Source organism: Haliotis rubra, unplaced genomic scaffold (assembly GCF_003918875.1).
Source record: "Haliotis rubra isolate DU_JTF1 unplaced genomic scaffold, ASM391887v1 Scf471, whole genome shotgun sequence".
NCBI lineage: Eukaryota > Metazoa > Mollusca > Gastropoda > Lepetellida > Haliotidae > Haliotis > Haliotis rubra.
The window spans coordinates 601,112-621,849 of NW_025767159.1; the positions used below are offsets into that span (position 1 = coordinate 601,112).

Consider the following 20,738-nt stretch of genomic DNA (forward strand, 5'->3'; position numbering starts at 1 on the left):
TCAAGGGGTTTATTCCGTTGTTGGTTAACACCACTGTGCCGTTTGAGTCGTTCATCTTGAGTTCAGCTCCCAAGGGTTTGAAGACCTCATCACTTAGCGAGCACACACTGTAGTAGCCATCGATTATCTGGGTGCGGGCGCCACTGACGAACAGCTTATTGTTGCTGGTGTTGATGTTGGTCCATCGCGGTAGGTAGGTGATATCGCAGAGTGCGACTTCGAGTTGGCCCGACGTGTTATCGATCGCGTGCATCAGCTGAACGGACTCACTACCAGGTCAGGCTTATCCTCAAAGAGATCAGCGCTCCGCTCCTACAGGACAAAGCATGGGACGCAGTAAACAACCGATGCAATGAATTCGAACTAGACCCGAAGACGGATTGGCGTTTGCCAGGCCCGAACCATGGGTTGGGTATCCCAATCGTTCACAACATGCCCCTCGTGGAAGCCAGTGAAAAGATGAAAGAATGGGGGTACAAGTCGTATCATCACATCACAACAAACGAGTGGGATGACTGTTACATGGCTTTCGATGACAGCAAGGATTACCGAGTCTGGAGGTTCGAGCAGCCAGCCGCGGATGACTGGAAAAAGTTCATGCTGGACATGTCGAGAGGGTTCACTCGTGCCGCTGTAACAAGATTGAACGACTCGATTCAAAGGTACGTGTGGGTTCTGTTGGGTGCGCAGACGCAAACGCTTTCCAACATCCTCGGTAAGGGGACTGCTTACGACGCTCAGAAACAGTTCGTTGTTAAGGTCTAGGATGCTATCAATGCTCCAGTTGATCTACTGAGTGCTATCCGACACTACCAAGACGTGTTGGAATACGCCCTGTCAAAAGTCGACTACGTGTTCGACGTGGGATTGTACATGGCTCCGAGCGATATGCAACTGAGAGTAAAAAAGTGGTGGGTCACAACAACGAAATAGTCATAGCCACGGCCGACCAGAAGTTGGGTGTCAATGCAGACATCAACGTGAGTCACATCCCACCTCCCACGGGTGAAACGGGTATAGTCGTACCACCCCCGAAGTCCAGGGTTCAACCCACACCACCACAGCCCCTGCCACCACAGAAGGTGGCCGAAAAAAAGGAACACATCGATCGTAAAACAGCGCTGGTGGTTGGTGGGATCGCGGCCGGTCTCATTTGGTTAAAAATTCCTTAGCCGCGACGTACACCAGCCCGACCACGGCAACGATGGCTGCCCACAGGTTTTGACCGAGCCACGTGACTGTTTTTCGACAGCGTGCTAAGTAACCACGAGACGATGCTACCCAGGATGCCGGGCAGGGCTTCGGCGGCCTTACCCACGAGTTTTAGCCAGGGCTTCTCCGAGTGATTTCAGATGTATTTTTATCCAGTCTCTGACATCACCACCACTTGGTGGGGTGGGTGTACCACCACTTGGTGTACCCCCACTCAGCGATACGACCAGGGTTGATATGATGAAGCCCAATGCAGTTAGAATGCTGGCGATGGTGATCCCTTGCTCTCGGAAGATTCGGATCCTGTCAGCCAACGTTGTGTCCTCATTCAGGACTAGATCGATGGTTTCCCGCACGCGGTTGATCTGAGATCAAAGCTGGTCCCGGTTCGAGGAAGCAGATTCCAATCAAGTCCGCCTCTCGTCTTGTAAGTCACGCAGCCGTTTTTCGATGATGGGTTTCAGAGAGTTTTATTTTCCCGTGAGCGATGTGCTCATCAATTTCATTCAGTTTCCCCATATTGTTCACGAGTTCTCCACAAATGGTTCGCAATGCCCTGTCTAGCCCTCGCAGTTCTCGAACAGGAAATTCGAAACCAGGCGAGGGTTTGTCATGGTACGTGGCCAATATATTTTCGGTAGTGTCTGATGTTTCTGTAGCACGTTCGGGCATATCACCTTCACCGCTGAGTTCGGGCCTGATGTTTTGCAGATCTTGGACGACCTTCGGGGGAAAGCTTAGGCCATGCGCCACCGTAATCTCTGAAGCCTAGTTCCTCACGGATTAGTTGCATCCCACAAGGACGATTGCCTAACGTAGACAAAGCAAGCGGTTTTCTCGTGTGTTTGTTCATGAGATCTCTCCCCGGATGAGCTTTCAATCGCAGCGTGCCCTTCTTGTCGATGGTAAACTTGGAAAAGTCTCGTCCCCACGGATTGACGTAGTTTCAATCTGGCTTCAACGCGTCGTAGTAGTCGTTGACGGTCGATTTTAATAGTTCGTTGCTAACGGTGTCGCCCATGAATGAGGTGTCATCGTAATCCCAATCATCGAGCGCACCAGCACCCATATCATCCATCGGGATGTCCTCATGACCGCCTTCAGCCATTAATTATATTAAACTTTTACATTTTATGTATATAACAATGTATGGCAGAAAACTAGATCCTTTCCGAAGATCAAGAGAGCCTCTAGGCGTCAGAGCCGTGGCCAGTCGGTGACCATCACCAACAATCCCAGCAAGATAGACCAGAACCAAACGCTGCTGGTTAGGTTCCCCAACCTGGGCGAGAATGACCTCATCGTGCCCGGCACGGTTCGACTGACATTCAACCTCACGTTGACCTCCGCCCACGACAAACGCGAGCACATGCGGAACGTAGGTCGAGCCATCATCAAGAAAACCACCATCAAGATCAGCGGCAACGAGGTGCTGAGCATCGACAACAGCGACATATTTTACTGCTACGGGGACCTCTGGAAAAGCGAGGGAGAATGCGTCAATGACGTGTACCAAGTGTCAGCAAATCGACTCGGTTGCGTGTGGGGTACGGCTTCACGCAAGACCAGCTACACAAGATCTCAGCGGGTGAAAAGGCCATCGCTGAAGCGTACGGGAGCCGGTTCTGCGTGCCGCTCGACTTCGAGTTGCTCAAGGGGCATGCGCCGTTTTACCAGGCCGCGCTGGGTGATAGGCTTGAATACAAGCTCACGTTTAACGACTACAGCAAAGTCGTGCATACGCCGAACGGTGATGAAGCCAGTTATGCCATAGACAACATCTCTCTGGAGTACGACATGTTCACTAGCCCCGAGCTGGCAAGCCAGGTTCGAAACCAGTACTCGGGAAAGGTGGCCATCCTGTACGACCGCATACTGCACCATAGAGCGATCATACAGGATAAGAGCGACACGCAGTGGAACATCAACCTAGCATGCTGGCGCGATCGATGAAAGGTATGCTGATCGTCCCCGTGGAGGATTACGAGCCGTTCCGAAGGGACAGCAAGAACTTTTCAACCCCGGGATTGAAAAGGTGGAAGTGACCATCGAGGGCGTGCCCAACCAGCTGTTCAGTGCCGGTATGAGGGCACACCAGCAGTGGGACGAGATAACGAAACTACCGACCCGACACCAACACGTCATCAAGGACCTGGATCTATCCTCCGTGCTGATCGGTGAATACCCAACCACCAAGTACGCGCGACATGCGATCCACAGACGATGATCAATTACATGGCAGCGGTCGCCGCATTGACAACAGCAGCGAGGGGATAACCATCCAGATTACCAAGAAGGCTCAACCCGCGGGCAAGTTGAAATTATATCTGTACGTGATTATTGACGTGCAACTTAATATAGAGAATTGGAGATTCGTGCAAGCCATCTACTAATCTACCCCGCGACCCGCACTGTGCCATAGTGTGCGAGCAGACGGGCTGTGGGAAGACCATTTTCGTGTTGGATATGCTGGAGGGGTACTACCAGGATGTGGTGGTAACATCGTTATCATGTGCCCTACTTTGCACATGAATAGAACGTACACGGAAAGACCTTGGGTGATGACGGACCCAGACATATATAGAGTCGACCCGGGAACACGTCTGCAGGACTGGTTGAAGGCTTATCACGGGAAATTCAAGGGGGAATCGAGGCTGTTTATCCTGGACGACTGCAGCACTAACAAGGAGATAACAAAAAAGAGAGACATGCTATCGTACCTGGCCTTCTCCGGCCGGCACGCAAAGCACAGCGTCTGGGTGCTAAAGCAGAAGTTCAACTCGGTGTTGAAAGACCTCAGGGAGCAGACGCAATGGTTGGCCTTATTCCACTGCAAGGACAGGGATTCGTTCGAGGAGTGCTTGAGAGAGAACGATGTGATGAGCAAACTAGAACGGGAACGGGTGAAGAGGCAGCTAGCCCAGACGAAGCATGTTAAGCTCGTGCTCAAGACCGACCAACCCGTGGACTATAGGGTGTTTTAGCTTAGCAATGCTCTTAGCAATTAAAAGTTACTATTCTATATGGTTTGTGAAGTGCTCATCGTGTGCAATTTAACCTTCATCTCGCTGTGTTTCGCCTGTATTGGTTATTATATCATTAGAGTTTAGAATCGCTTGTTACATTTTAGGATGGATTGCAACGACCTGCTCGAACAACTGTTGGTGGAGGGGGATAATCGAGTGATACTGCCTGATGACGAGAAACTAATGGCGCTTGCGGTCAGCGACAAGGCTAAACAATACTTTGGGGGGGACTATACCCTTGATAAAATCCAGAAACTGCCCGCCGATGAGGTTGATAAGCTGTACGCGAGATACAAGTCCCGGCTCGAGGCTGAGATGACGAAGACTAGAGGCTCGACAATGGCGCAGATCTACACCGGTTTGGCATCGTATGTCCTCCCCATTGCCCCGGGAACGTCGACTTTACCTGTGGGAGGACCTCGAGAAGGACCCCTTTATCCAACACGCTTTGAGCGCCGTCAGCTGCCTGCAGTACCATAAATACGGTATGTTCTTAGCCCCGGCGGGGCTTTAGTCAACGCCCTGGCATTTTCCGGGAGTAATTACCTGTTCTCGAAATTACGGGAGTTATCGCGGCCGAGGCAGAGGCGGAGCGAAAACGGCACGATATAGCCGTCGAGAAACTGCAAGCCACGCAAGCCGAGTACGCGAAGAAACGTATGCAGAGGCTCGATTACATTAACGAACGACTCCAACGTGAGAACCATGCCGTTAAAACGTTCCATGACGTCGGTTTGCCGGTTAGTAGGTAGTATTCTCGAACCAATTGAGGAACCCACACTTGCTCAGTACTACACACCATCCCTGGGGCAAAAGGACCGAGAACTGACCTTCGTCGTGCTGGGTCTAGCAGCGACTGCGTTGATTGTAAAGCAATTAAACTAGGTGCCCATATGAGTATACCAAAGATAAGAACTGCCCCGTACTGATGCCAGTACATACTTATGGGGAAGACCCAGACCTGCGGTAGGAGATGTAGGACTGAGAGGTACTGTTGTTTCCACAGGAGGTGTTTCGCGAACTACACGTGTTCCCTGTGCGGTATTGGAGTGAAATGCCATTACTGTTTATGTAAAGCCCACGGGGCAAACGTAGTCAGGCACCAGCTTATCTACGAGAAGAAAAAGGACTACATAAACGAATGTAGGCGCCTCCTTAGTATGGAGGTGTAGCTCTCATTAATTTTTAATGGTTGGAGGAGTTACCTCCCTTCCAGTGACCCAATTAGAGACTGTGTACACCTAGGTATAATAATGCCTGCTATTCAATTCATTCGAATTCCACCCCCGGCTTTTAACCTGAGAAGCTGGTTGATGTTTCTGGGTAAATGTAGTATTGATGACATCAGACCTCTGGTCATTGGCAAACTCGAAGAGGAAATAAACGAATTGGGGCACATCAACTTTCAAATGATTGTTACTACAAAGCTGGATGTCTTCAGAGAACAAGTATTGACTGAATCAGCTAATATATATACGTGTATCCCCAACGTTCTGGAAATAATAAAACGGGAAAGCTATCCTGAACCCAGAATCGATACGGTTATTCTACATATAGCGCTGGGCCGGGGACTAGATTCGTGGTTTTGATTAAGGTTGGAGGAGTTACCTCCCTTGTTGGTGGGCCAATTAGAGATTGTATACTGTCCGAGAGCTCAAGCAGATTGCGAGAGAACGAGGTGTAGTGGGTTACTCCTGAATGAGGAGACCCCAATTGTTTAGATTACTCAACATACAACCCCCTCCCACGGTGAAACAACTCAAACGCCAAGCCAGAGAGCTGGGGTTGACTGGTTATTCCCGTATGAGGAAAGCCGGGCTAGTCGCTGTTGCATGAATCGGGCACACTGTGAAACAACTCAAACAGGAAGCCCGAGCTGGGCTTAGTAACTTATTCCCGTATGAGAAGCCTGAGCTCGTTGAACTATTACATCAGCACAGAGTCGTTGATCTAGAGTTTGCGCGACTGAACGGTTTCAGGTAACTATCTGAGAGGCTGGCGCATGCATGTGGATAAGAACATAGACATCGCGACGTCAAGCTGCTGATCGCTGACAAAGTTTGAGGGATGCGATTTGGGAAGTCTAAAGTTTCAAATAACGGCAAAGACTGATAAACAGCAGAATGGTGCCGTTAGTGCGTTCAGCCTTACTTCCAGGGTAAACAAGAAGTCGGTGACTCACCGAGACTATAGACAACATCGCACCCAGTCTTCATCAAGAGAAGGATTGCTAGGTGGGGGTTCGGTGGGCTGATAAAATCGATAAACTCGCTAGACATAGCTAACTCACACGTACATCAGGGGGATCTACTAGACTTACCCCCTACTAACAAGATAAAACAGGCCATGGTCAACATCATCAACAGAGGGGACGATTGCATGAGGTTAGCGATCAGGTCAGCCTTGTTTCCAGCCGGCGTTAATTCAAACAGGCCTTCTAGCTATCCCCAAGAAGATGGGCTCATATGGGCTGGTATGCGAACCCACCCCCATATCCCAGGTCACCAAAATCGAGAAACAGAATGATATAGCCGTAACGTCTTTGGAGCAACGAAGGCAACAAAACAATATGCACAGGATCAGCCCAATGGAACAACCTGATCAATATATTCATGATCCAGCCGGGTGATAAGTATCACTAGCGTGGATAAAACACTTCAGCAGGCTGTTGGACCAATCGAGATATGAGGGAAAACACACTTTGTGAGCGATGCCTACGCTTCATGAGCTGGTTTATTAGAATCCCACTGAGAGGATTGCCTAGGCGTGGGCAGAGGGCCATTACATCCATGTCCAAGGAAGGCGACAATATCCTAAAATTGACAACCACAAGAACCAGATGTCAGTACCTTACATCATCTACCCCGACTCCAGAAGCCTTGATCAAAACCGTTGACATCGGCCCGACCCCAACACATACAAAAGCGCAGGAGCACGAGGCCTGTGGGTTCGGGGTACGATCGATGTGATGGGGAAAGCTAATGCTCCCGTTGTGTACAGGGGTCCCAGACGGCTGAAAAGTTTCTAAAGTGCTTGCAGCACGAAGAGAAAACCATCAGGATGAACAAGACCAATTATGACCAAGCGATCACTATCACGGCTGCAACTCACTGCAGCCCACTGTACCTGGCGATTGTGAGAGATCACTGCCATGGGTAGTGAGGCTGCAACCTCACTCAGAATCAACCCAAAGCGATCAACATCCCTGTGGTCTTCCACAACTTAAAGTTCGACTCAATTGATCATGCAGGCCATCGCGAAAGTCGGCGGCAACCTCAGCATCCCCAACAACATGGAGAGATACATCAGGCCTGAGGATAGACTCAGTTCAGTTGCTACTGTCGTCTCTCTCGATAGTTTGGTCAAAGCCAACGATACCTTCCCCATCACTGATCGACACACCGACCTCTAGTACATGGATGGCTTGGCCAAGTTCGCAGTGACCCGACTACCCCCATGGAGAATTTACAGCAAAACGACAATCACCCAAGACGGACCGGAAGCTGGTCCGGTCTAAAGAGGAAGACAAGCTCAGGAGACTGATTGCCAGCCCGGCATTCAACCGGAGCAAGATATTCACCGACGATCTGGTGGCCCTACACATGAGGAAGAGCCACATCAAGTTCAACCGGCCCGTCTACGTTGGGATGAGCATACTCGACCTCTCCAAGCACCTGATGTACGACTTCTACTACAATGAGCTCAAGAAGCAGTACGGCGACAGGTGCGATGTGGTGTACACGGACACGGACTCCCTGCTGATAGAGATTCGAACCGAAGATGTGTACGAGGACATGGCAAAACACATCCATTTATACGACACCAGTGACTACCCCAGGGACCATGCCATGCACACCCCAGGGACCATGCCATGCACAGCACGGTTAACAAAAAGGTCCTCAGTAAGATGAAGGACGAGTGTGGCCGGCACGCCGATTGCCGAGTACATAGGCTTGAGGCCTAAGATGTACTCTATCCTGAAGGCCGACAACGGTGAGATCCGAAAGGCGAAGGGTGTCAAGAAGTACGTGGTGAAACAACACATCAAACACGCCAGATTCAAGGAAGCCCTGTTCAAGACCTGCACCTTCAGGCATCAGATGAACACGCTGAGAAGCGATGGACACAAGATATACGGACTGACAATAAACAAGACGTCCCTATCACCGATGGACACGAAGTGTTGGATAGCCATCAACGGGATCAACACGTACGTGTACGGGCATGAGAAAATTGAACCAAAGACATAGCCGTATGTATACGATGTCACGGAAAGAGAGAAAATTTGAGGCTATTTACTACAGCCCGGGTGGGTACTGGAAAGGAGCAAGTGCCATACACAAGCTTGCCAAAATGGGGAGAGTATCCCCGAACGAGACCAAATCGTGGCTGGAAAAACAAGCCCTGTGGCAGATCTACCTACCGGCACCACGCTACGTGCCTCGAAGAAAGCGTCCACCAGGCCAACCTACTGTTCCTACCCCACGACAAGAGATACAAGTATGCCCTAACCGTCGTGGACGTGGCCAGCCGCTACAAAGAAGCCGAACCCTTAACCGCGAAAGACTCGGCCCAGGTAGCCCGCGGATTCGAACGCATATACAAGCGCAGCCCGCTGACATGGCCCTCCGAACTTCAAGTCGATCCCGGACGGGAGTTCATGGGTGCCATGTCACAACTGCTAGCCAAGCACGGCGTCCATGTCAGGCGTGACGCGGCCGGGGCTCATCGCAGTCAAACCATAGTTGAGAGATTCAATAGGACTTTGGCTGAGCGCTTATTCGGGCATCAGTATGCGAGAGAGATGGCCAACCCAGGAAAACAATCGACGGAATGGGTAGCGCGGCTACCTCAAGTGGTGTCGGCTATCAACCACGAAACCACTCGGCTCACCGGCAAGAAACCGGCAGACGCTATCAAACTGAAATCAGTGACGGCCGAACCGGCTGCACAATTGTGTGGGAAGGAGAAACAGATACCCGACCGGGTCCTAGTGAGGTATCTCTACCAGCCGAGAGAACATGAAGGGGACACTCGGAAACGAGCCACCGACCCGACATGGTCAGTCAAAACTTACAACATAGATAAAGTGGACATCAAAGCCGACGAGCTGAACTTGTACTACTTGAAAGATGGGCCAGAGAGAGGTTTTGTTAGAGAGGAATTATTGATCATACCATACGACACAATGTTACCCCAAGCAAAATATTTAACACTTACCTTACCAAGTAATCCAATAGTATCCTGTAACCAACTGTTTCCTCGAGGTCAACACAACATAGTGTCACATGATCAGGAAAGTGTTGGTTCGCGGTCATAGTGACCAGGAAGTTAACTGGGGGTTCAAATCTGGTATATACAATAGCGGAGAGAGATAAGGGCCTGACAAAAGCTTTATTTCATAAATGAAGCTTTACAGAGGCTTTTGTTGGACTTGATCTCGTACCGCTGTTGTGTATACTACTAGGCTTCTTTTACTCCTATAATGACAGTGTCTATACTGAACAAACAACGTTGTACCAAGGTAAATTAGAAACATCTTCAGCAATAATGCAAGAGAAATTCACTAAGGGACCGTTCATAATTAATGGCTGGGGGAAAGATGATTTTATGGAGAAGCATGTACAATGAGAGATTGAGAGAGACACACACACACAGAGTAAAATTTACATACAGAGTAAGTGACCCCCACCCCCCACGTCATGTACAAACTCAATGTGACCCCCGCTTCCCATAATTTTTAAGCATATTAAGCATAATATTGTCATGTACAAAATAAATGACCCCCCTGCCTCCCCAGAACAAAATGGATGACACCCCCCACACAAATTATAAAAAAATATCATCATCACCTCTCCCAGCCCCACCACTAGCCAAAAATTATGAACAGCCCCTAACTAGAGTCTCAGTATTACCATAAACTGGTAATCAACTTAAAACAGAGATCAGACTTGCACATGTTAATAGTGGATGGGAAGGGAGATACTATAAAGTCACAGCTTATTATGTATTGCTATAAAGAGAATTCAGTTGGTAAAATTGAAAATATTTATGAATATATTAATTGAAGATAGACAAAATACAAAACAGAGGCAATCAGTAATAGACTGACTGAGTTTAGTTTTACGCTGCTTTTAGCAATATTCCAGCAATATCACGGCGGGGGACACCAGAAATGGGCTTCACAATCAGTAATAGAGGTTTTGAAACCACAGGAATTATTCAATGAACACTATTTATAACCTGACTGTGCAACATCAGAAATAACTTGCATACATCTCTATCTATCTAAATGATATTTCCAGGGTTACATGCTCAGGGTAATCTCTTTGCTAGAAACATGAATAAATCATGAAATTGTAAGCATGTTTCATAATTTGATCTCTGTTGGCCTTATATGTCACCCAAAAGTTGAAGTGACAGACAGACTGCCTTTACTCAAGTTATCCCGTACAGTAAGTTTGTTGATGTGGAGTTCGTACTGAGTGACCTTGACTTCATGATCCCATGTCACAAAAGGTCCCTTGCACATAAGAGGTATACCATGTATGAAGTCACTAACACCTCATACCTGGGTGGTTGTGAAAACCAATTGTAATTGATGGGCTCAAATTCAAGCAAACACAAAACTCAGCCTCTCTTACAAGAACTTCTGGCAGTCAAGTGTTCAAAAAAACAGACTCAAAATGTAAAAGATCAGTTTTTGTCTGAATAGCTAAAACTAGTGAAGGTGCTTTGACCTAAGCACACTTCTAATAATAGTTGGAGTGAGTTTCAAAAGCATAGGTCTACTTGAGAAAACTGTTATGGGGTTCACTTTATGTCTATGTTACTTATGTTAGAAAATTGCTAGATTAGTAATGACATCTATTATCAATTATTATCTTGTAAATAGATTTTCTTGTACTTGTGGAAAATAGATGTAATGTGCAAAGTTGTATATCCAGACCCACCATCTTGTCTGAAAGCCAACCCTAAAGTAGCAGGGGCTTGGGCTCGAGCTGTTGCTCCTGTGAAGCCATAGTCTCCAAGTGTCTTGTGGTCGTCCGTGAGGGGCTGAGAACACACAAGATGAGTGACATATAGTTGGCTTTCCCCGGAAAGTTAGTAAATGTTACTAAAAGCCGCATTAGTAATTTTGCTGCTATTCACAACTTCTTTTCCAGGAAGGATAAATTTATGGTGTGTTATACTAGTAGAAGCAACTTTAATGATTGGCACCTTATTTACGGAAATAGATGCAACATTTGAGGGCAGATGCTAACAGTGTTATCAAGCAAGTGATACACAACATTATCTGTGCTCTTACAATGCTGAATAGGTATGAAGCCAGATAATGGTGTTATCTCCACTGAAACATTACATCTGTTGCAATAAAGAAGTAGTCAATCCATAAAACTTGTTCCTCTTTGTCATACCAGCTACTGACCGATGAATTGCAAATTTTATCATTGTACAAAATTGCCACATAAATATAAATAGTACACATGATTATCATTTACTAATACCCAACAGCTTTCTTATATTTGAAAATTTTCCGGACTCCACTAAAAAAGTTGTTTAAGAAACTATCATCATTGAAAACGCAAAAGTTGTTATCTGTCGCGGCGGGGTGAAACCGCAGAAACGGAACAGCCAGTCATGGCGGGGACATCTCAAAATCTATTCCGCAGACCTGTCGGTTCCTCGTCTGTCGTAGTGTCATAGTCACGACTTAAAGGGATGACAAGTGGTGCCACAGTTGCCTGTTGTAAGCCATCCCGAGACCAGTAACCTTGTTCAATGACGTAAGCTACCTTGTTGACACACTTTTGCCAAGTTTCAGTCGTGATTTTGTTAAGGGATTCCTTAACCAAAACCTCTACGTCACGTAATCTAAAAGTTGTGTTTGATCTGGCGACATCTCCTTTGACAATACCCCATATCATTTCAACGGGGTTAAGGTCACAGTGATAGGGTGGAAGTCGCAGAATATCGTGACCCTTACTTATTATGTAACTGTCAACTTTGTGGAAAGGTTCACCTTTGTGTGTTTTTATGATCTCATATAGCTAAGGCTTTGTTGCCTTTGAAGGCCGTGCGATCTGAAATTTGTCGAGCCATGATATCATATCACCTTTTCGACTGTTCGATATCGGGGCTTTACTGTCGGGGTCCTGCATGCTGTGGTATGGGGCATTGTCCATTACGATAAAAGACTTCTCTGGTAGAGCTGGTACCAACTTGTTTTTAACCCAATCGAGGAAAACCGCACCATTCATCTCGGAATGGTAGTCTCTGTTATCTGTGGACTTTGCCCTGAATACGAAGTCGCAGCCTGGGAGAAAGCCTTTGCTGGAGCAACCAGCATGGAGAATGATTAGTCTCTGTCCTTTCCCTAGAGGCAGCTTTCTATGTGACCCCTTATCACAACCATCGGGTACCCACTGACTGCTGGCAGTGTGCAAGGCATTGACCCAGGTCTCGTCTAAGTACACTGCCTCGAACCCTTCCTCGCGCTTCTTCTTTATAACCCTGAGAAAATTATTTCTCAAGCGAACGATATCAGGGCGTTCACAGAGTACTGAGCTATTCTCCCCGAAATTTTCTTATAACGAAACCGAAGAGTGTAAGAGTAAGCCAGAGTGTGTACTTTGATACTCTGAGGTTGTGTTCTTGCTTCAAATGCTTTTTTAAAATTGTCATCGACATGTATTTGTTTTCAGAATAGAGCTTGTTGATAGACTGCCTTACAAGGTTCTGTTGAAAGTTGTCCAAATGTTTTAATTTGTGCGATTTTGACACGACCCCTACCTGCTTCGCATCACCCTCACAATGTTTATGTTCCAGGAACATTTGTCAGTACCCTTGCTGATACTCCTAAAGCTTTTGCTGCCAGCTTACGGAATTTATTAATGGCATAAACTGGTTTGCCCCTTTCGGCTTCAGCACGGAAAAAATCGTACACTTTAATCATCAACTGTTTCACATCAGCATTCAACTTCATTTTTCATCAGGCATGTGTATCCCGTGCACGACGAGATAGTGGCTGTTCCGTTTCTGCAGTTTCACCCCGCCGCGACAGATAACAACTTTTGCGTTTTCAATGGTGATAGTTTCTTAAACAACTTTTTGGGTGGAGTCCGGAAAATTTTCAAATATGAGGAAGCTGTTGGGTATTAGTAAATGATAAACATGTGTACTATTTATATTTATGTGGCAATTTTGTACAATGATAAAATTTGCAATTCATCGGTCCGTTTCTGACTCAAACGGACTGTAAATGCCACTTAAAAAGGATGTTACATTTGTAACTTGTTCAGGTTGTGCCGAGATCCAAACCTAATTATGTCAGCTGTCATCAGTTTGTTAAAATACAATACATACAGCATGTACAGACATGAATATTTCTTGTACGAGTGTTCAATAAAATCTTATTTCAATGGGAAAATGTCTCAATAAAAACCTTTTGTGTTCAACCAAAGTCATATTCAAGACAATGCTTCAACATAACCTGCACTCAGCAATCTTCAATGAGAGGGAGGCCTGTATGCATTGTTTATTATTTCATCTTTAATAGACGAAACCATTTCCACATACTTTTCCTATTAAAAAATGCCATACTCATGGTAGACAAAAATAGAACCACAAGGCTCAGTAGCTCACTTGACTTATGACCTTACAATTGTATAACACTTCAACTTTAATTCAATTCAAATATCAATCTACAAAAGGGAAAAAGTGAACAAGGTCATTGATGGAACCTCATACAAGATAAAAACAGCCCAAAAACCAAAGGTACCAGTTCACCACAAGACTTGTGTGATGTGCAGCTGTGAAAGCCAGCACCACTTTTCTCGAGTATCCACTGATGAATCCTTAAACTGAGAGATGGAATGTCAGAAGGTTTGGATGTAGTTGAGAGTATGATTGTTCTACATGGCCCTTTCTTTCATGTAGTCCATGTGGTTTCTTATACAGCTTTTCAATCATAACAGCAAGTGGCCAGGACAAAAAAAAGTCAGTTTGTTAAAACCATCAGTTTGTTATAAGCGTGTTTGTTGTAAGCATAGTTTACTGTATACATCATGTATCTTACAAACATTTATCTCTACGTACAGAGCCATTGCTAAACAAGAAAGATAAAACACATTTTCAAATTATCCATTACCTGATCATCTTTGAATAACTTCTGATTCTCAGGGCAAACCTTACAAATGCCTTCGATTATTTTCTTCACTTCTCCAAGAGATGTTGTTTCCTTTGCATCGGTAAAAACAGTGACCTTCTTCCTTCTAATCATCAAGAACACGTCCTGAAATAAAACATGTTTACATTACTCCTTTTTTTCAATCAAGAAATGGCTTTCATACTTCATAACAGAGCAAAGCATAATGTTATAAGCATCAAAATTTGTGAGCAATTTATGTGTAACCCATGAACTAAAATGCATAACAACATATATGCAAGTGTATCTATCACTGAAATTTACAAAATTGTCAGCAAATGACAACATGAAGACTGCTGACTTACAATTCCATGACAAAGAATAAGGTGATAACAGTTTAATTGTATACCACTGTATGCCCTAACCACATATGTAATCAAGGCTGGAAATTCAAAATTCGACATATACAAACATGACAGGTCAGATGTAACATGTCATATACAGTCAACTCTCGTTAATCTGACACTCGTGGTTGCAGAGAAATATGTCGGATTAACGAAAATGTCAGATTAATGTATTTGTGTGAAAATATCAATGTTTACTAAATGTCATGATTGTCATACTGTTGCATGCATATCAGAAATGGTCTAGTTATCTTCATCGTAGCTTGAAGCATTGGAATCAGTCGTAGAGACGCTCAACCACTAAACAGACTGCTTCAGGATGTCCGATACGGTTGATCACCCAATCTTCACATAAAACTTCTGCTCAGCAAAAGTGATGACTTGTTGTTGTGTTGTCTGGGGTTTGTCTTTCTTCAAAAGGAGATTTCTTTATTGATCAATGGCATAACTTCTACTCGGGCTCGCTTAGCAGGTGGTGATGTTTAAAAACTAAACATAAATACAGTTTTGAATGTATCGATAATTGTATCGTCATAGAATATACTATCAATGCATCGTGGCATCCCTACTGTTCAATAAGATTACCATCGACCACATGCAGTGGAGTACGTCCAGTAGGAGTTATCCCTCCCACCCTAAATCGGTTATGTATTGCCACAGTTGCATCTGTAATTCGCTCTCCATTGCGGCGACAAATCCTCTGCCAACCATCATGGATGGACAAATTGAATCTGTGAAGAGCACACGAGACCACTGACATTGATTCCATGATGTCTAGTCCATGGTGATGTGGTGTTAGTGGTGGACGAACTGCAGGTCGCCTACAGCGAAGTCTGGCTGCCCTTAAACATCTGCGAACAGTGCTCCTGGATATCCTTACATTGTTAACATTGAAGTGTTCTGTCTGAAGATCTGCTGCATTAAGGAATCTGCTCCTTAACACACTCTTAACTCACATTAAAGCGGACAGCAACCTGCCGCTGAGTTTGACACGATTAGAAAAAGCATATAGCCTGACCCCTTTCAGCAAGTGTCAAAAGACGTCTCATTTTATGCTGCAATTTTAAACAGGTACCTGAACAGTAAACGACAGTGAAAAAGCATCAATGCACGTGTATTGTCTTCCACTTTCCATGGATAGAGCGACTTGCAAATCGAGCTTCAGGTGGATTTCCAAATTGGCAATTTGAATAAATAATGTGCCATTTGTAACAGAAGTATCGGACGTTAAAGAACGTAATAGTGACATTTCAACAGCCTGATGTGTTTTTCCAACAGTGTTACCAACAGTTTGACCACCGATACGAAAAATATATTAAGTTATCCACAAATTAATGTAATAATGCATTCTAAAATCAAACAAGATAACTTTTTTATTGGAGTTCGACAAATACTAACAACACTGCATACAATATATAAATACCTACATTATACAAACACACAGAATCGGGGTAAATATTATATATTGCAAGTTAAGAAACCTTGAAAAGCTCTAAGCCAATCTGCGAAGTCGACATTAGAATTAGGAGAGACAGTTATTGCAAATCGAAATCGGTATAACACTTGGCGCGTATTATTCATAATACTTTAATATCAGACTTAGTATTAGATATTATAACCACTAGATAGACTGACTAGGCGTGATCACCATGTGTGATTGAGTATCGAAACAGCTTCTCGCAAATTCTAAAGAAACACAATTCTATGACCAGTCGATTTGCACATTATTGTAGGGAGTGAACCTTTCAGCTTGAAAAGATATCTGTTTCTACCACAATAGCTTAAATGATGAAAATATACACTTTACCATTATGGATTCCCTGTCTGGACAACAACAAACGCTAACAACCTCGTTCAATCTCGTAAAATCTCGTCTGGTTTCCTTCGGAAGTTTGTGTTTGTGTCCGTAATGTACCGATACAATCCGATTGTCGTCCAGTGGCGATGCCCGCTAGGTGGCAGGTCAAACTGGTTCTTCCACTGGTAGTCAACGTAAGCTGGGCCCCGTCTCGCATATCGCAATAGCTTTGTCGAACGTTAGCGCGCGCAAAGGGAGCCGGGAACCAGCTTATAGTCAACGCAGCTAGTTTCATCGTATTTTCACTGGGTTAGGTAGACAGGAATCCAGTCAACACAATGCGATGTCAAATGAAATGGGTTGTGTATACTATGTTCACTTGTGTAGCTTGGTCTAATACGATATAAAAAAGTATGTCATGACTTTGAAATCCAAACAAACTAATAATACCTTTGATGGGTAGACTGGCTCCCTGGGTATGCTGCGGTGGCGCTTCACTGACCCCGGCAAGGACTGGGCGACACGCCGTATATTTCTTTACTTTAAACAAATCCTAGAACGGATGGTTACACTTTTTTCTCAGCATTTTCATACTAAGTATGCGTGGCCAGAATAAGGCCCCTCGTTACCTTTCGATAAGAAAACCGCTATTTCAGCAGTTTCGAGACACGAAAGTTACAAGGGCGAAAAGTAACCAAATGCCATACATGCCTCCCCATTTTCAACATCGATATGTGCGTTAATATTTCGTGTCAACTCGCTAATGTCACGAAATTGTACGTACAACACATAGGACTGGACGACCACATTAAATGAATATCGCGAGCGTCTGTATTTTAGCAAATTTAGTATATTTCGAGGATTAAGTTGTTTGTTGGAAATAAACTGAACGCCTAGTATAATAACTAGAAAATAGTACATTTGATCCGTAATATTTAATGGTGTTCATTGGAGGTTGGTCTACTTGTTCACATGATAATGAAGATGATCAGCAACCATTACATTTTTACAAGCACACACATTGTTGAAAAGCACTGTCTTGAAAGTAATCAGTTAGTCTTCATTATTTATTAGATATCAAATTCATAATACATGGTTTTTCATATGAACAGAAATCCAGGGATCAAGTATAAGAAGCAATGCCAAATCAAATCATTAACAACTATATACATGTATTCATATGGCTCTAAACGTTTTCCCCACATATAACGATGGAAGATTCAGATACATGTAATTATAATCGGCAAAACTTCCACAGACTTTCCAGAAAGATATTACAAATAGAAATAAATGCTTTTCAGAATGTTATGTTTACACAGACACATTTAGAACATCAATAACACTGGTTTGAAAGATGTATCACAGATACTGCAAGACCGCCTCCGTGGTGTAGTGGTTAGAGCGTCCGCCCGGAGAGCGGAAGGTCGCGGGTTCGATCCCCGACCGCGTCATACCAAAAGACGTTAAAATATGGTACTTGTTGGTCCCTGCCTGGCGCTCGTCATTAATGGGTACATCAAGGACTGGTCGGCTCGGAGTCCGTATAATGTGTCTGAGTGGGTTATTCATGCTTCACTGCGGCATGGTATCTCAGTGGGCTAGCACTATAAAACCATCTTAAGTCTGGGCTAGTACAAGCAGCCGCACATACACACTCATGCACGTCGTCATATGAGCGAAATATTCTCAAGCACGACGTTAAACCCAATTTCACCTCACCTCACGCACACTTCAAATTCACTACGCTGGAACGCTCCGAAATTAGCAGAAAATTCAGTCAAGTTTATGAATATAGCTACGTGGCCAAGTAATGTTTTAATCGTTATTAGTTTCATAGGTTATAAGTTTCAATTTTAAGTACTTGTATATAGTTATTGTATGTTGTATAGGTGTCATATTTTAAGTTTACAGATAAAATATAACAAACCCTCTCAGTTAAATGTATCCCTGCACTTATGCAATTACTCAATTAACAATAGCCACCCTACTGGGTCAGGCCAGGTTCTGACCCATATACGCTTACACTCTGCACAAGCTTCTTTTGTCCCTCTGCCTCAGTTCCTCTGGTCAGCTTGCCACCTACTGTCTGTTTAGTTTTAAAGGTGGCTGTCACACATAACCTGTTGGCAGTCACATAGACTTTTCTGGAGGATCAGATCACTACGATTTGTGTTTTCGTGGAGCATTTCTGGATTGTAATGAGGATCTTATTATTCAGGTTAGTACATATATTGTATGGGTATATATGGTATTGTATATAGTGTATTTCTTAAAGAAGTGTTACATTAATGCATCGGTGTGTAGTTAAATGTATCTATTGTTTTCCAACCATCAATACAGTTGGTTCGATGTGTAATTTATCTAAATTATATCATTAAATATCAATTAGCTATTTACATTAAACATGGCGTAAGCGATAGGCAAATACCAGTCTAAGCCTAATTAAAACTAAATTATGACTTAACATATTGTCTAAATGTATAATCATATGAATGTGGTAAGAAATAGTGAGGGTGGATGTGAGATTTGTTGCTTTTATTATAACTTATTTTATATACCATTATTAATATTATCAAGGTTGTATTTTAACTTTTCTTAGAATACTCCATGATGATTGATGATCCCTCACTGCTATGAGAGCTTGTTTACACTCATTGCCACACAGTGGTAAGTGTATTTTATGATCTTGTATGTAATAAACTCTATATAGTTTCTTCGTGTCTATTTGTAATATATTCATTGAATGTCATAAATGATATATGTATGTATGAATAGTTTTCATGTTGCTATTTATATTTAAAGATGTATTTATGCTAGTACGTGCTTTGTCTGGGCTAGCTGTATTCTAAGGCTATATAGAAAGTGTAATACATGTATATGTAAGCCATGTTATACCTTTATGCTCAAATACCTTATGTTATATTTATGTATATTTTCAGAGTTATTCAAACATTCCTTTTTAATGGATAAATAAAGTGGCTGTCATCTGTGACCACAAGTAGCGTTGTGTTGTGTGCGCTCCACCCACCCACCAACATTCATCCATATCCGCTACTACAGCTATATAGTGAACAACTGTAACAATATAACCGACTGTGAAATTTGATATTTTGATATTGCTGTGTTTGAATATTGCATTAGTTTCGTTTTGAATGAGGATGTCTGGGTTTCATGTGGGAGTGGAGCGTCACTAATATCTGATATACTCATATCTAGGCTCCATTGTTTACAAGATGCATCGCATGGCAAGAGTATTGCTGGTTGAAGTGTTCATCAACAATCACTGCCCCTTTTCGCGTAAGTTCCACGAGGACTTGAGAATGGGTTCCTCCGAGTCTGTTGATATTTGCAACTACAGTGGTGTCATCGGTGACAGACCAGATGCCATCTTGTCTTCGTGTACGACGATGTCGGAGTTCTTCCACCATGCGGGGTCCTTGAACACTAGATCTGTAGGTACTATGACAGAGTCTAGCTGTTTCCGTTGACGCTGGTTCATCCAATACTGAAGGAATCTAAGATGAAACAGTCCACTATTGAGTATGCATCACTCAATTATTTCATTGTCATTTCCACAGTTAAATAGCCCAATCTCACTAGAAACACATTTATGCCCTCTTAATGTGTCCTACCATTTATATTCCCTTTGCTTTAACACTGTTCGGTTTGTTTTGTTAATGAGTACATGTAACAGGTGAACAGAAGTACCTTACAAGAACAGTTCAGCGCTCAGTCTAGACTTGTCACCCATCGACCCTGTAAAGACTTGTCACCCATCGACCCTGTCAAGACTTGTCACCCATCGACCCTGTCTCGGAAATCGTTGGACAGCGCAAACGTGGTCAGCAACAACAGACCACTCTCAACGAACTTGGCTCTAGGCGCTGCCCTGCAGAATGGGATGCAACGAAGTTGACTTTGGAAGTTTGAGTAGGAATAAATGTTGGTCGGATCCGGGATTGTCTTGAGAATATAGGCGGATTCAAGCGATATTAACGCGTTTTAAGTTTCATGGTACATAGCCTGACGGCCAGTAGGGCGCATTGGTCAGTTACCTTACAAAATCTAAGGTCATCTGACGTTCAACGACTCATGCAAACTTCAGTCAGACGTCCCTCTTACACTGCTGAAGTGCCGATTTCATTAAAGAT

At 44.2% G+C, this 20,738-nt stretch overlaps 1 protein-coding gene across 1 annotated transcript in view; it reads right to left on the minus strand.

Moving 5' to 3' along the window:
- Positions 1-16,751, minus strand: part of LOC124290710 (elongin-B-like) — a 29,623-nt gene extending 12,872 nt beyond the window's left edge. The window contains exons 1-3 of the mRNA XM_046727513.1: positions 16,597-16,751; positions 14,389-14,532; positions 11,192-11,294 (exon numbers count right to left, since the gene is read on the minus strand). Coding sequence (XP_046583469.1) covers positions 11,192-11,294; positions 14,389-14,532; positions 16,597-16,599 — 250 coding nt within the window. The 5' untranslated portion in view covers positions 16,600-16,751. The remainder of the gene's footprint in view (positions 1-11,191; positions 11,295-14,388; positions 14,533-16,596) is intronic.
- Positions 16,752-20,738: the final 3,987 nt, after the last annotated feature.